General features: G+C 32.1%; 1 protein-coding gene and 2 non-coding genes across 4 annotated transcripts; 1 reads left to right on the plus strand and 2 right to left on the minus strand.

Moving 5' to 3' along the window:
• Positions 1-952: 952 nt before the first annotated feature.
• TRNAY-GUA (transfer RNA tyrosine (anticodon GUA)) lies at positions 953-1,044 on the minus strand. The gene is given in 2 exon segments: positions 953-988; positions 1,008-1,044. It is a non-coding gene; the product is annotated as a tRNA-Tyr (tRNA).
• A 4,148-nt stretch (positions 1,045-5,192) lies between these two features.
• TRNAY-GUA (transfer RNA tyrosine (anticodon GUA)) lies at positions 5,193-5,283 on the minus strand. The gene is given in 2 exon segments: positions 5,193-5,228; positions 5,247-5,283. It is a non-coding gene; the product is annotated as a tRNA-Tyr (tRNA).
• Positions 5,284-9,803: 4,520 nt separating this feature from the next.
• LOC108329446 (chaperone protein dnaJ A6, chloroplastic) lies at positions 9,804-14,488 on the plus strand. Of its 2 annotated transcripts, none has more exons than XM_017563646.2 (8): positions 9,804-10,020; positions 10,416-10,543; positions 10,801-10,942; positions 11,095-11,152; positions 12,663-12,705; positions 13,055-13,103; positions 13,188-13,268; positions 13,353-14,488. In XM_017563646.2, exons 2-8 carry the CDS (start codon positions 10,440-10,442, stop codon positions 14,196-14,198), a joined length of 1,323 nt encoding a protein of 440 aa, XP_017419135.1. In that variant the 5' UTR covers positions 9,804-10,020; positions 10,416-10,439; the 3' UTR covers positions 14,199-14,488. The 2 variants fall into 2 exon arrangements, with proteins under 2 accessions (XP_017419135.1, XP_017419136.1); XM_017563647.2 differs by having other exon boundaries at positions 9,804-10,006.
• Positions 14,489-14,824: the final 336 nt, after the last annotated feature.

The raw sequence follows: 14,824 nt of genomic DNA on the forward strand, positions 1-14,824 counted from the left end.
TCATGTTTGTCATTTCCCTTATACTTTGTATTTAAATATTAAAGAACTGTGATTAGGTTTTTCAAAGAGAAATATGAATAAGATTTGGTATCAATATGGAAGATATCAAAACACAAGAGACAATAGATTTATGATTAATTTTATGTTAAAAATTCAATATTGAATCTGAGTAAAAATGATAAAATTAAGTTTTATATATAAAAAAGAAAATCTATAAACTCACTGGTTTAAAGATTTTGAACTGAAGTGGTGTATTATCTCTTTAATAATTTTTTTTTTCAAAAAATAAAACTCATCATTTTACTTATATGTTGTTCATCTTATTTATTCTTTACTTTTTATTTTATTTTGAATTACTAATCCTATCAAACATAACTATTTTAATCATAACCATTCTCTTATAGTTTTATAATAAGAAATGTTTGTCCAAAATAAAAGAATTATAAATATAAATTATTATACTTAAAATTTAAAATTATAATGTTTTGTGGAAGATTAATATTAATTATTTAAAATTGAAACAGTAAAAAAGCATATCAAATTAATAAAAATCTAATGCAAAAATTCTAACCACTAGTTTTAATAAGTACACATGAAAGGGTTTAAAATAAATAAAAATAAATATTTTACTATTTTGAAGTTGTGTACATCATAAGATTAATTTGATGTTTATTTATCTAAAATTTTAATTCTCTAAAATTATTTCTTTTTAAAATTCTCAATTAGGTTTTCGAGTTGAAAAAAAATAAAAAAATACATTTTGATGTGGATATTTTGAAAAATCAAATGTTTAAGGATAAGGAAAGTTAACTAAATTTTTAATTTTAAGGTATATGTGAAAGAATTTATATGAAAGTGATTATCTTTCCATGTAAGGGTGTTGTTAGATAAAAAGAGTATAAAGATGAATTTATTTAGGAATAGCAATATTAAATGATAATATAAAATAATATCCGACCTGCCGGATTCGAACCAGCGACCTAAGGATTTCAGCAAGGAACAGCCCACTACAGTCCTCCGCTCTACCAACTGAGCTAAGGTCGGTTTATAGATAAAATGTCTTCAATAAAATAAATGTTCAATATATTTGAAACAATGAAATTGATGAAAAGAAAGTTTATAGTCGAACAATACCAGTATTCTATATTATTGCAACTAGGCGATATTGTAATTTGCTGTCTTTTGAAAACAATACCTAGATATTACATAATATATATATATATTTTGCTTTAATTAGATCTATATATTAATTGATACCTATTTTTGGCTGTGAAGTGAATACAAAAATAAAATATTTTTATCAAAAAGTGAAATATATATTATCATAGAGATAAAAATATATTATTTTTAAATAAACCATTACACTGCTCTTATCGAATTTGTGTTGAGGTGGACTATGAGGCTTTTTAAGTGTCGAGTTTATATTGAGATGATAAGTGTTGAGTTTTGAAGATAAACAAAAGCAAGATTCATTCTTAAGAATATTGTCTGATATTAAGAGTTTAATGAATTTGCATAAAATGTGAATCTAATAGCAAATGAGAGAAATTGAGAGAAAATTTTCTCAATGTATGTATAGATTTATCAGGTCTATGAATATAAACATGTTAAACAGATTTTGTTACTAAGAATTCTCCAAAAATAATGATATTAGATATTATCCAAATTTGTGATTGTTAAGCTGTATCTTTTTGGTTTTTAGCTTCATGATATATTAATTTAATGGTGTTTCTCATACTTGTTATGAAGGTTTTTTCTTTTAATAATTATTTTGGGATTGTGCAACTTTATCTCACAACTTTAATACATATTTTAAAATGTTCATGACACGTTTAGATGCATGCTTTCAGAACCAGTTGTAGCTTAGATATGATGTTTTAAGTGTTGTGTTTCATTGTCCTTTCTTCCTTTGCTCATTGTAGAAATAACTTGTTGGTTAATAACATTATAAGAAAATTTGTAAATAATGATTAATTTTAGTGATAAAAATATATTTAAAGATTAATTTTTAACTAAAATCTAATTTCTCTAATGACTATAACCTTAGTAAATGTTAATGATTAATTCAAATATTAATTTATGATAAAAATTATTTCACCAATTTAGAAACTATTATAACTTTTTATTTATAATTGAAATTATTTAGTTACCAATTTTTTAAATTATAAATTATTTAAATTAATTGTTAATTGTAACATCCCAAAAATACAGTATAAAACTATATAGTAGAATAATCACATGTTAATAATACTACATATCAGTCTTATAAAAGATAGGACCTACGCTTATGGCCAAACGGCCTTACAGAATAACGAGAAAGTTAAAACTGTACAAATAAGCAATCTAGACCGAACGATTTACAAAAAGCCTATACCGAACGGTCATACAAAAGAAAAAAGTAAAAAATGATCGAACAGTCATCATACAATTAAACTGACTATTGACCGAACGGTTCTACTGTTCGGTCTTAACTTCTACCTCGACCAAACTTTCTTCTTTTAGCGCTTCTTGCAGCAGCTCTTCTCCTTCTGCTCACATCCACACGGATGATCATTGCGACAAGACAATAACCGAACATACAAAACGAACAAGACAAGAAAATAGGGTAAGCTTATGTAATTTAATTCATGTATCAGCATATATTTCACACAATCAACTAAACAAGATAAATCATTAACTCTTTCATGCAAAGCCTAATACTAGACTCTGACTGTCCAGACTGTATGAATTCTGTGTAGCTACGACGTTCGTGCACTCGGGTGATGTAGTAACTGGGATACCCTCAATAGCTGCCACCCGAGGTTAGTCATATTTGTCCAAATTAACTATAAGGACTAGGACCTCTTGCCATTCCCACACATGACTTACCCTTCTCTACGTGAGAACGAGTAATCACGGAATATCAGGATGAACCGCCAGCTTAGCTTTATCCACATTCATACTTTACCAATTTCCAATATCCATTCATGAGATATTCCTCCCCGGAATACTCTTTCATAATCAAAGTCATTTCATCCATATCATATTCCATCATCTTTCATCATTAAAACTTCAACTTAACCAATTTGAATAAAGATCCCGTAGGATACCAAATACCGAACGTTAGTTTTTAACCCAAAACGAGACTGAAAACTTGGAGTGAGACCGAGATGACTCCAACTCAAAACTAATCAAATCGAGAAAGTTACTCACTTGTTGTGAAAGAGACCGAATACATTAATACTTCTCAGATACCAATAGAATCGAACGTTATTTTCCAAGTGAGCCAATTTAATGAACTGACTCTTGAGATTTCAAACCAAACACCGTAAAGCCTAGGCCGAGTACTAAGACTCTAGGCCGAAACCAATTAAGACAGATACTGTAGGACATCAAATAATAGCACTTGACGGAATCATATGAAGGAATCGAACACCAATAAATACTTAGCTTCTTAATGAGTTAAACATCAAGGAAACCGAATGCCAGTCGAAGACCGGACACTGTAGAGAGCAAACGCTATTGAGTTTGGACGAACGCTCTTATTATAAAGATATATTACGGAAATGAGAACTAGCGCCTAGTGTAAGACCAAGCACTTACTTAGTACGAGCGCTTGGTATAAGACCGAGTACTACTTAGTACGAGCGCTTGGTGTAAGACCGAACACTACTTAAATTATAGGATAAAGGCTTGATAAATATAAGATATCATTTAACGAATGTTCAAGAGCGAACAAAATATACAAATACATATAGGTATACTAAAGTTTATAATCAAATACCAAAGAACGAATATCCTTGGTTGAATGCTTAAGTACAAATATTACAAAACGAAATGAAGACACTAGTCTTCAACTAGAATTCTCTCCAAATGAAAGAATCCGGTTACAACCGAGTCCACAAGAAAACTGAACACTATATCGAACGAGCGCTGGTCTAATACGAAACACTTATTAAGAACGAACGCTACTGAGAACGAACGCTTGTATAATTGAATGGTCAATACTGACTCTCGATCACATCCCTACCCATTTCATGTCTTTCATTAATCATCAATACTTTTAAACAACATATCATATTTCATCATCAACCAAATCATCAAACACAATCTCATTCCAGTTTCTCATACAGTCAACAATGTAGTAACAACATTTTTCATATCCATTCAGCAATCAACGAACATGCATCCATTCAAAGTAAGAAACTAAATCAAATTATATAAGTTTTCCTTACCTCTTAACGGACCGAACGCTCACAGACATGGTTACTGGTTCACCTCTACAAATCATTATACCCTTAACGCTCGACAACTTCCGAAACAGCTCAGAATCGAAAACTGATAAGTTCAAACGAACGCCTTCTACGCCGGGAATGCTCAGGTGTGGTCTGTTTGAAGAAAAGAGTAAGATTTTGTAGAGAGAAGATTAAGAAATCTTAGAGAGAAGGAGGGGAAAATGGTTTCAGAGATTTGGAGAAAAAGGTAAGTATGCAGAGAAGTGACACAACATTTGAAAAATTGACACTAACTACTGTCGTTACAAAAAACGAACGTCCACTCTCCTTCAACCACCTGTTTTCACTTTCTGATTTTCAGCCCTCCTTCCTTGAGACATGTAATCCACTAAGATGGATTTCTATGGATTTTTAATGGTTCTGACTTTAATTACTTTTAATTACCAAAATTAGTCATGAGAAAGAAAAATCTTAGATAGAAATTAAAAGACTTTAAAAAGTAATATATAAAATATAACGTTTTTTAAAATAATAATCTTTTTTATAAAAAATATTTATACTAAATTATTTTAATATTAAAATAATTGAGTTTTTTATATTTAAATCACTGTCAATTTTTAAATATAATTTTATTTAAAAAATAAATAAAGTAGCATGACACAGGAACTATAGCACGCACATGTATGTACATATATTTTATATATTTATAAATTATTTAAATTTTAAAAACAGTAATTAAAATGGTAAAGTTAAAAAAACAAAAAAATATATATAGTTATATATATATATATATATATATATATATATATATCGATAGATAAAATAAATTTTAGATATTGAAACAAAAATATTATAAGTAATATTACATAAATAATTTTTTTATTATGATTAATTATTTAAAATTTGTAATTAAGAAAACAAAACCAAAGACTTTTCCGTTTCCTTAAAACCCAAAAGTTACTAACTGATAAAACAAATTCCGACCTGCCGGATTCGAACCAGCGACCTAAGGATTTCAGCTGGAATAACCCACTACAGTCCTCCGCTCTACCAACTGAGCTAAGGTCGGTTTATGACAAAAGAATTTCATAACGGAAATTAATATTGAATAAATCCTCTCTTCTACATTTCTCCAACTATTGTGAATTTGTAATTAGCTCCTTCTTCCATTTGGAAAACAATACCTACAAATACCATAATCTAATCTAACTTTGTTTGCTACAATTAGTTCTACTGTTTAATTAATAAATAAATATTTTATTACAAATAAGATATTTATCACAGTAATTAAAACATGTTATTTTACAATAAATCATTACATTGCACATTATTATTACTAACACTAGTTATAATATCATAATATTTTTTATGTTGTGATTATGATTAACACAATGTACATCATTACACATTATTTGTGTTTATACTATTTAAAAAAAACATTTAATGCAATGATGCTTTCACACCATTAATGAGTCCATAAATATATATTTTCTGTTGCAAATTGTAAGACCCTGGAAAATAACGTACGTTGGAGTACGCGTGGCAGCTGGAGAACGAGGCACCTCAACAGCGTACGTGGCAGCAGCAGGAAGGAGCATTCCAACCGCGGACGCCAGGTGTCACGCTGCATGGAGTCTGGAGTGGGGAAACGCAGTGCAGTTTGCGTGTCACTCGGAGAGCGCGACAGTTCACTAGCGAACGCCAGGTGTCACGGCGAGAGGAGTCTGGAAAGCGTTAGTGGAATGCACGTGGCTGACGAGGAGCGGACGTTCGTTCGGCACTGGAAACAAGGCATGCATTCTCAGAAAAACTCATCTCTCGCTCTACACGCACACTCCTTTCATAATTCTGGAAAATTCTTTCTCTCCTCTTTCTCTCTACGACTTCCCCACATTCTCTCTAAGATCACCACCGTCTCATCTCCTCCGATCACGATTCCGACACCATAGAAGGACTCCTGGTGACAAGGGCTTCAAGAAGAACCGTTCGGTTTCAGAAGCTGAAGCTGATTTGATTTGGAAGAGATAAGGAACCATTGAGGGTAGAAAAACGTTAGTTGGACGAAGCCACAAATCTTAAGATTAGGAGAAGTTGCAGTACGGATCCGGGTAAGGGAAGCTTATATGTTTAATTTATACTGGCATGTGTGTGATCTGATTTTCATGTATGATCAGTATGCTGTTTGAGCTGTTATGAATGATCTCTGATATTGTGTATGATTTCTGATTTGGTTGAACTGCATGCTGGTTTGATACGTATGAAAAATGGGTGATTTCTTGTACTGTATGAGTTGTTAATGTGATGAATTTTATAAAGTCTGTAAAGGTATATTGGTTATGAAGTTATGAAGTTTATAAATTTAAAATCATATGAATCATAAAGTATAAATTGAGATGTTGAAATCTGGAAATCTGTATGGTTGGAAAATCTGAAACGTAAATCATCCCCTGTGATAAATTACGCTCGTCACCGTACGGTCTTATACCGTTCGGTTTTCCCTGGAAATAACTTAGAATGAAATTCTTTCATTTGGAAAGAATTCTGTTCGAGAACGAGCGTCCCCATTCTAAATGTCTGAGCGTTCGGTTCAGCTCAGCTGTATATAAATAACTTAACTTTAAAATACGTAACGTTCGGTCTTATACCAAACGTTCGTCCTAAATAGCGTTCGGTTTTATATCAAGCGTTCGTCCTAAATAGCGTTCGGTTTTATACCAAGCGTTCGTCCTAAATAGCGTTCGGTCTTATATCAAGCGTTCGTCCTAAATAGCGTTCGGTTTTACACCAAGCGTTCGTCCTAAATAGCGTTCGGTTTTATACCAAGCGTTCGTCCTAAATAGCGTTCGGTCTTATACCAATGCGTTCGTCATAATTGATGCTCGGTCGTCTACCCAGCGTTCGTCATAAGTGGTGCTCGTTCGTATTATTAGATACTCACATTGACAAATAAGCGTTCGTTCAAAAGACTATAATATTCATCTTCTCTCACGTTCGTTCAATTATTGGCATCGGTCTTCTGTATACGAATTACTACAAAGATAATTCTAAATATTCTTGACTTTTCTTTTTACATTGGATCTGGTCTCAGGTCTTCATAACGAAATTTTCTTCAAGTACCACGGTACGTCCAAACGAGTCAGTTCATTTAACTGGTCGAATTCGATAGTAACGTTCGTTGTATACTTCCCTGATTATTCCGTACCTTCATCTAGACGTTCGTCCTAATTCTTCCAGAGGACTGAACGTTCGTCATTTTATGCTCTTAAATCTAAAGATGAAAATGATTATGAATTATGGTAACTTAAGGTGTGAACACTATATGGAGTGATATTATGATATTGGATTTTGGACGAGCGTTCCAGGGAGGAACGTCTCATATATGTTGAATATTGAATTGGTAAAGTATGACTGTGGGCATGCTAATGCTGGCTTGGTCCATCCTGATATTCCGTGATACTCATCTTCATGTAGAGGAGAGTAATTCATGTGTGGGAATGGCAGGAGGTCCTTAGTCCATAAGTTAACATGGGCGACGTAAGAACGGTCTGACCTCGAGTGGCAGCTGTTTGGTGTATCCCAGTTACTACACCACTCGGGTGCAAGGACGCCTGTAGCTACATAGTTCATACAGTCCGGACGGTCGGTCTTATATATATATATATATATATATATATATATATATATATATATATATATATATATATATATATTTCTATGTTACATTGTGTTAACTTGTATGTTGTATGTGTGAGTTGGAATGTTGAACGTATATGTTGAATGTATGAATTAAATATTATAAGCTTATCCTTTTCGTTTTCCTTGTGTTGTCGTATCGTCTATGTACGTTCGTCCTGTCTTGCAATGATCATCCGTGTGGATGTGAGCAGAAGGAGAAGCCACTCCAGAGGACGTGATCGAGGGAGAAGAAACTTAGTTGAAGTGGAAGTGAGAGCGGAGCAGTAGGACGTTCGTCTTTCATTTTTGTCTAGAGCGCTCGTAGATGTTTAGATTGTAAATAGTAACTCATGAGGATGTTCGGTTTTCTTTTCTTTTGTAAAAACCGTTCGTCTGATTTAATTCCTGTAACTATGTTGCGCTCGTTATTTTTGTACTGGAGCCGTTCGGCTTTTAAAATTTCTTTTAGGAATATAAAGACTGTTCACTTCACTGTTAATTGTAATTAATTCTGATTTATGGTAATTACTATAATTTTGGGATGTTACACAAATGAAGTTCATCCAATTCATGGAAGAAAAGTTAGGAGTTTAACCACAACACAATCCATATTAAAGAAAATATTAATGGTACAGATTCATAAAAAAAGAAATAATTACTTTTGTGAATTTAATATTCTGTATGTTTGAAACTTTTTAGTTAAAAACTTTAAAATCATGTAATAAAATAATTTTAATGAAAATTTAAAATCATTTCATTTTGGTTTAATCAATGATTTAGTTTTATTGGTTTAGTTGATTTTGGTTTTTTTATTAGTTTTTGATTAAATTTAATTTTTTAAAAGATTCAATTTTTTTTCTTTCCATTGAATTGATATGTATATGTCATCTGTCAATTAGTTGAATTTTTATTTTTATAAATTTAGAAAAAAAGAAACTGTAACATGTGAAGTTAAGTTCGTATCATATAACAATTTTGAAAAAAAATAAAATTCGGTAACATGTCAAGTTAACACCACATAAGATGTGACAGTGATCATGTTATATATATAATTATTGTTTTTCATTTAGTCTTTATATTTAAAATTTTAATTAATTTTTTTTTTAAAATAATTAATTTTTTTTTTTCTGATTCAAAATCAAATTGTAATTAAATTTAATTACAAATTTATATATGCTTATTAAAATATTTTTTTGAATTTATATATTTAATTATTTCAGCTTAATCTTAAATTATTTTATTTTTTATATTTTTTCACTTTAATTTTTTATACTTGAAATATTTTATACGGGTCAACTTAATAAAAATATCAAATTAAACTTTTTTTTTATTTTAAAAGACTAAATTCAACAAAAACAATAATAAAAGATCCTAATAAATCAAATCAACAAATTAGAATACTAAATATTTAACTAAATCTTTCAAAATTAACTAAATTTATTATTCATTTAAATATTAGTCTAAATTTAATATTCAATTTAAAATATATATATTTCGGTAAGACTTTGATCTCAAATATTTAACGACTATAAGGAGTATTCTGAACTAATCATTTCCTTACCTGCGGATTATTGGTTAACAGATAATTATATGAATTACAAAATAAGAAAAAAACATGACTATATAAAAAATTACATGTTAATTTAAAAAAAAAATGCAATTTTATAAAATAAACTTCAATATTAATTAAACAATCACAAACCCTGGACATTTCTTTAACTAAATGGTATATCATAAAAAATTAAATTACCAAGCCATATAAAAAATAACAAAATTTTTTAAAATTAAAATTCACCATACAAAAGTAAGCAGACAATTATTTAATCTGAGTGTAAGAAATATAGTTTTACATTTAAAAAAATGAACCCAACCCAATATAATGGTATTAGGGTTCTAGAAGGAGCCGAGTAAGAGGGGCCACCTTGTTGCTAAACCAAAATAAAAGGTGAAAGAAAACTCAACCACGGAGGGAGGTTTTGTGTAATCCTCTAAAGCAGAGGAAATACGAGTGTTCCATTTCCAACACTGTATCCACATCCTCCCACTCTTTCTCATACACACTATCCTCTTCTCTCCGCTAAAACCTTCCCCAGCTTACGATAGCAGCAGCCGTTAAGGTTAACCGGCTCAGGTTCCTCTTCCTTTTCCATTATTGTTTTGTCTTAGAATTGTGACATAAACATGTTTTTATTCATCCCTTCTGAGTATTATTGTCAGTTCTGCTTCTTGTTTTTATTCCTTAAAACAAACCAACCTGTTTTTTAAGCCACTAATTTCTTCTTATCTGTTTCTGTGCGTGAAATTTCAAGTGTTGTCTACAGTGTAGGCTTTTCTTAGTTCTTTTCTTGTATGCTGTATTGATTGTTGAATTCGACTTGCTTGTAATTCGTTACTAATTACCAGGTTCACTTAAGTATCAACTAATTGCTTCTTGCAGCTTCATTTTATTATTTGTCTATTTGTTTATTTGTTTGTTTATTTTATTGCTAGCTGAATTTGATCGAGAAATTTTGTATTTGTTCTCAGATTGTTTTGCTGAAAATATACTAGATGGCCATTTCTACTTTTGCCAGTACATCAGCTACTCAATGGGGAATTCGTCCTCAGATTTTTGCGGGATCGACAGTGGGGAGGATTGCATCATTCAAGAATAAGTTAGTCATATTATTTAGTATTTTTTTACTAATCTTGTTGGCCTGTCACTCCTGCATATCTAAAGGAGTTAAATTACTTTTAATGTAGTTTTTATCTATTTCATATCTAAAGGAGCACTATTTTTCCATTCTACCCGTCACTAGATAATGAATTTTTGGAAATGGCTTTCCCAATCGGTACACACACACACACACAATATTTTCCATCTTTGTTTTGAGTTGGAGATTGTAATTAAATTAAGTCATTTTTCTTGCAGTGTTTCAAGCAAGCTAAGCTTCATGGCTGCCCCAAATTCAAGCTTCTGTTCTCGAGATTCCTCGCGTGCTCTTTTTGACAAAGTTTCTTTGCAGAAATTACATGGTCGCAGGGGATCAAGGTTGATAGTTAGAGCAGATGCAGTAAGTTTCAAGTACTCATGCATTTCTAAGCAACTATGATTTCCTTTAGTTTCTCTATAACTTTACCTTTTAAAGACATGTCTCCTTAAATTATGGAACTCTCATGAACATTCAATATATTGACTCATTATGTATTGTTTGCCAATGTGCAGGATTACTATTCTATCCTTGGGGTCTCAAAAAATTCTAGTAAATCTGAAATTAAGAGTGGTATTTTTTCTGTGGTCCTTTCCTTTTTAGATTAACGTAACTCTAATGTCATTAATTGATATGTTTAAGTATATTGTTTTACTTTACTTCATGAATGGCGAATATTTAGTGTAGCAATGTAAAGGAAAATCAAATACCCCGATAGGATCAATAGATTGACTAATTAATGATTATCTCTTTCCATATAGATGTTGCTGCATACTCAAAATGGTTTTCCTACAATACTTGTGAAGCATACAGGATTTAGTACTGAAAATGAAATCTAAACTTAGGGATCCGTGTGTGGTGGTTGAATGTTGATTTTTATATGTAAATTTCAAAACAAAACATATTTGACTGAAATGCAGTAAAATAGTTTATAACTCTTTCAAAATATTTTTACATCAAATTTTAAAACATTAAACGATTTTTTATTCCATTTTAGTTTTAAAAAGCATCTTTGATAGCCACCGTGGTCATGATAAACTATACAGCCCATAACACAAAGCCCAAATGGATTACTAAGAGACCTGATCACTTGAAGGACTTTATTTAGCTGAAATGGAATGTATGAGCTGTCCCTTGATAGATTTGGTTGTAACTGCTATTCATGTTTATGCTCTTTTGTAGATTATAGATATTCTGTTCCTTCAAATGCAGTCAGCCAAGGATTGAATGATGCAAACAGTTTAAATACTGCCATCATGAATGAAAGTAGGCAGTGGAGAATCAATCATTTATTATTAGCATTAGCTATAAGGAGCTTGCCTTGGCCTTGAATGCAAGAAATATAACTGTACCCTAACAATCTTGTACCCTCCACCACAACTATCATTGCCTGACACTCCATTTCTAATTTCTACCGATGATGATATCTACCACCTTACATGCTTCTCATATCACTTGGAGTCATTGCTTCCACCACCAACCCCAGTTTCTCTGCTGCATACATGTATAAAGCATGGACAAATATTTTAGGGCCTATTAATTTGTCAATTGTTAGAGATCTGGATTAGTTCCATCAGAATTGTAATGACAACGTCCATCTAATTTGTCATTGAGCAGAATTATATAGCCTTTGTCGTATACCCTGTCACTTCCCAATGATATTTCTCAATTATTATAATTCCTTCGTTGTCTTGGACAATGATTTAACTGATTCTCAATGCCTTCCTCTGCATTCTGCTGACAATGATTTCTTATACTGACTTTAGACGGTAACATGGTTTGTAAAACTGGGAACTACAAACAACTAAAACTGGTTTTGGTGATAAAATATTTTAAAATCGAAAACCATCCTAAAAGGTAACTAAAACTCTCAAAGAAATCTGCCATACTTAGGTTGGGAGCTAGAGTAATTACACTACTAAAATTTGTAGGATTTATTTGTGTTTTGTGTAAAAGGAATTTATGCTTGTTGCTAGGACTTGAGCGCATGTTTTTGCGGCTGGCTGTGTATTGTGCTTTTTGGGAGTTGATTGTCTGTTTTAACATAACAATATCATATTTCTCTATACTTTGGACATTTCAGCTTATCGGAAGCTTGCCCGGAGTTATCATCCTGATGTTAACAAGTGAGTTCTTTTTACTTATTTCATATTGAACACCATTGACTTTCTGATACCCTGTGCTTGCTTTGTTCCTCACTCGTTCTTTTTTCTTTTAAAATTTTAAAGGCTTTTATTTCACTGTTGATATGAACTAAGTGGTTTGGGTGTCTTTAATATAAAGTCCGTGATTTGTTCTTTTAAAAGTTTATGTTTTTTTTTTTGCATATTTCCTGATTTGCTTATTGGATAATTTCTTTTGCCTAGAACCTCTTCGCATCACAAGTCAATTTTACTAGTTGCATAGTCTTGTTGTCTTCGTGATCATTTGGTTAATGTTTCTTCAACTGTTATGGATGTTTGCTTTCTACCGCAGAGAACCTGAAGCAGAAAAGAAATTTAAAGAAATTAGTAATGCATACGAGGTATAACTACAGCTTGTTGAACACAACTTACTCTTTTTCATGTCTTCTCATAATTGATCTCATGTAATTCAATTTTTTTTGCAGGTCTTGTCAGATGATGAGAAAAGATCCATATATGATACATATGGAGAGGCTGGTCTTAAAGGTTCAGGAATGGGCATGGGGGTAAGTTGTCTCCAAAAACAATTAAGACTTTTACTTTGTTACCATATATTCTTGTTTCTTGACTGGCCATCTTTGCAATTTCAGGATTTCAGCAATCCTTTTGACCTGTTTGAGACACTGTTTGAGGGTATGGGTGGCATGGGGGGCAGTAGAAGTTCTTGGAATGGAGCAGTTGAGGGTGAAGACGAGTATTACAGTCTTGTTTTGAACTTCAAAGAAGCTGTTTTTGGGGTGGAAAAGGAGATTGAGATTCGACGATTAGAGAACTGTGGAACTTGCAATGGTTCGGGAGCTAAACCAGGGACCAAATCATCTAAGTGTAACACTTGTGGTGGTCAGGGTCGGGTTGTTCAATCGACGAGGACTCCATTAGGCATCTTTCAGCAGTCTATGACTTGCTCTTCTTGCAATGGAGCTGGTGAAATTTCAACACCTTGCAATACATGTTCTGGGGAAGGACGGGTGAGGAAGACAAAGCGGATAAGTATCAAGGTTCCTGCTGGTGTGGATTCTGGAAGCCGGTTAAGGGTCCGCAATGAAGGTAATGCTGGAAGGCGTGGGGGTCCTCCTGGTGACCTCTTTGTTGTTCTTGAAGTTATCCCAGATCCGGTGCTTAAACGGGATGACACAAACATTTTATACACCTGTAAAATATCTTACATTGATGCAATCTTGGGGACTACTGTTAAGGTTCCTACTGTAGATGGCATGGTGGATTTAAAAATCCCAGCTGGGACTCAACCAAGCTCAACACTTGTTATGAGTAAGAAAGGTGTTCCCCTGCTGAACAAGAAGAATATGAGGGGTGATCAATTGGTCAGGGTGCAAGTTGAAATCCCCAAAAAACTGAGCAAAGATGAGAGAAAACTTATTGAGGAACTTGCTGATTTAAGCAAAGGCAAGACTGCTGCCACCAGTGGTAGGAGATAACTTGTTGAGGAGCCTATATCCATTTGTATTTCTAGTCCATTTCCTATTCTTGACCTTGACTCAACTCAGGGCAGCTATTAATTTAAAACTTGGGTATGGGTGAGCTTATGTGGTAGATATAGGTTACTAGTCATTTTATTTATATAGGCAGATATGAAGAGCAGAAGAAACTAGATATCTTTCTTTTTCTTTGGAACTTATATGCCTTTTGCAATTTTGTTGTTCTTTTACTGGGTGAGGGGGGTGAAGGACTATAGCTTAGATGCAATGCCATCTTTATTTTTCATGAATGTTGCTTTTAGACAAAAGTGAAAATACATATTATATTTATATTTGTTTACAAAGCTAAAAAAACTTATTGTTAACTTAATGTATGCTATTGTCGGTTGCTGTTCTAGCACTAGCATTGTTGATACAGATATAGAATATTGTTGATGCATGGGTTTACGGTGGAGATAGTGGTGGTGTTTACGCTATGGTTCATTTCATATCAAAATTTCGTCAGGTTTAATTATTAAATAAATCAGAACTTTTTTGAAAATTTATTTATTTAAAAATATTAGGTTTTACATCCTTAAAAGAGTTTCTTAAATTGAAAAAAAAAGAAGCTAAATAATAATAATATA

This window comes from Vigna angularis, chromosome 2 (genome assembly GCF_016808095.1).
Source record: "Vigna angularis cultivar LongXiaoDou No.4 chromosome 2, ASM1680809v1, whole genome shotgun sequence".
NCBI lineage: Eukaryota > Viridiplantae > Streptophyta > Magnoliopsida > Fabales > Fabaceae > Vigna > Vigna angularis.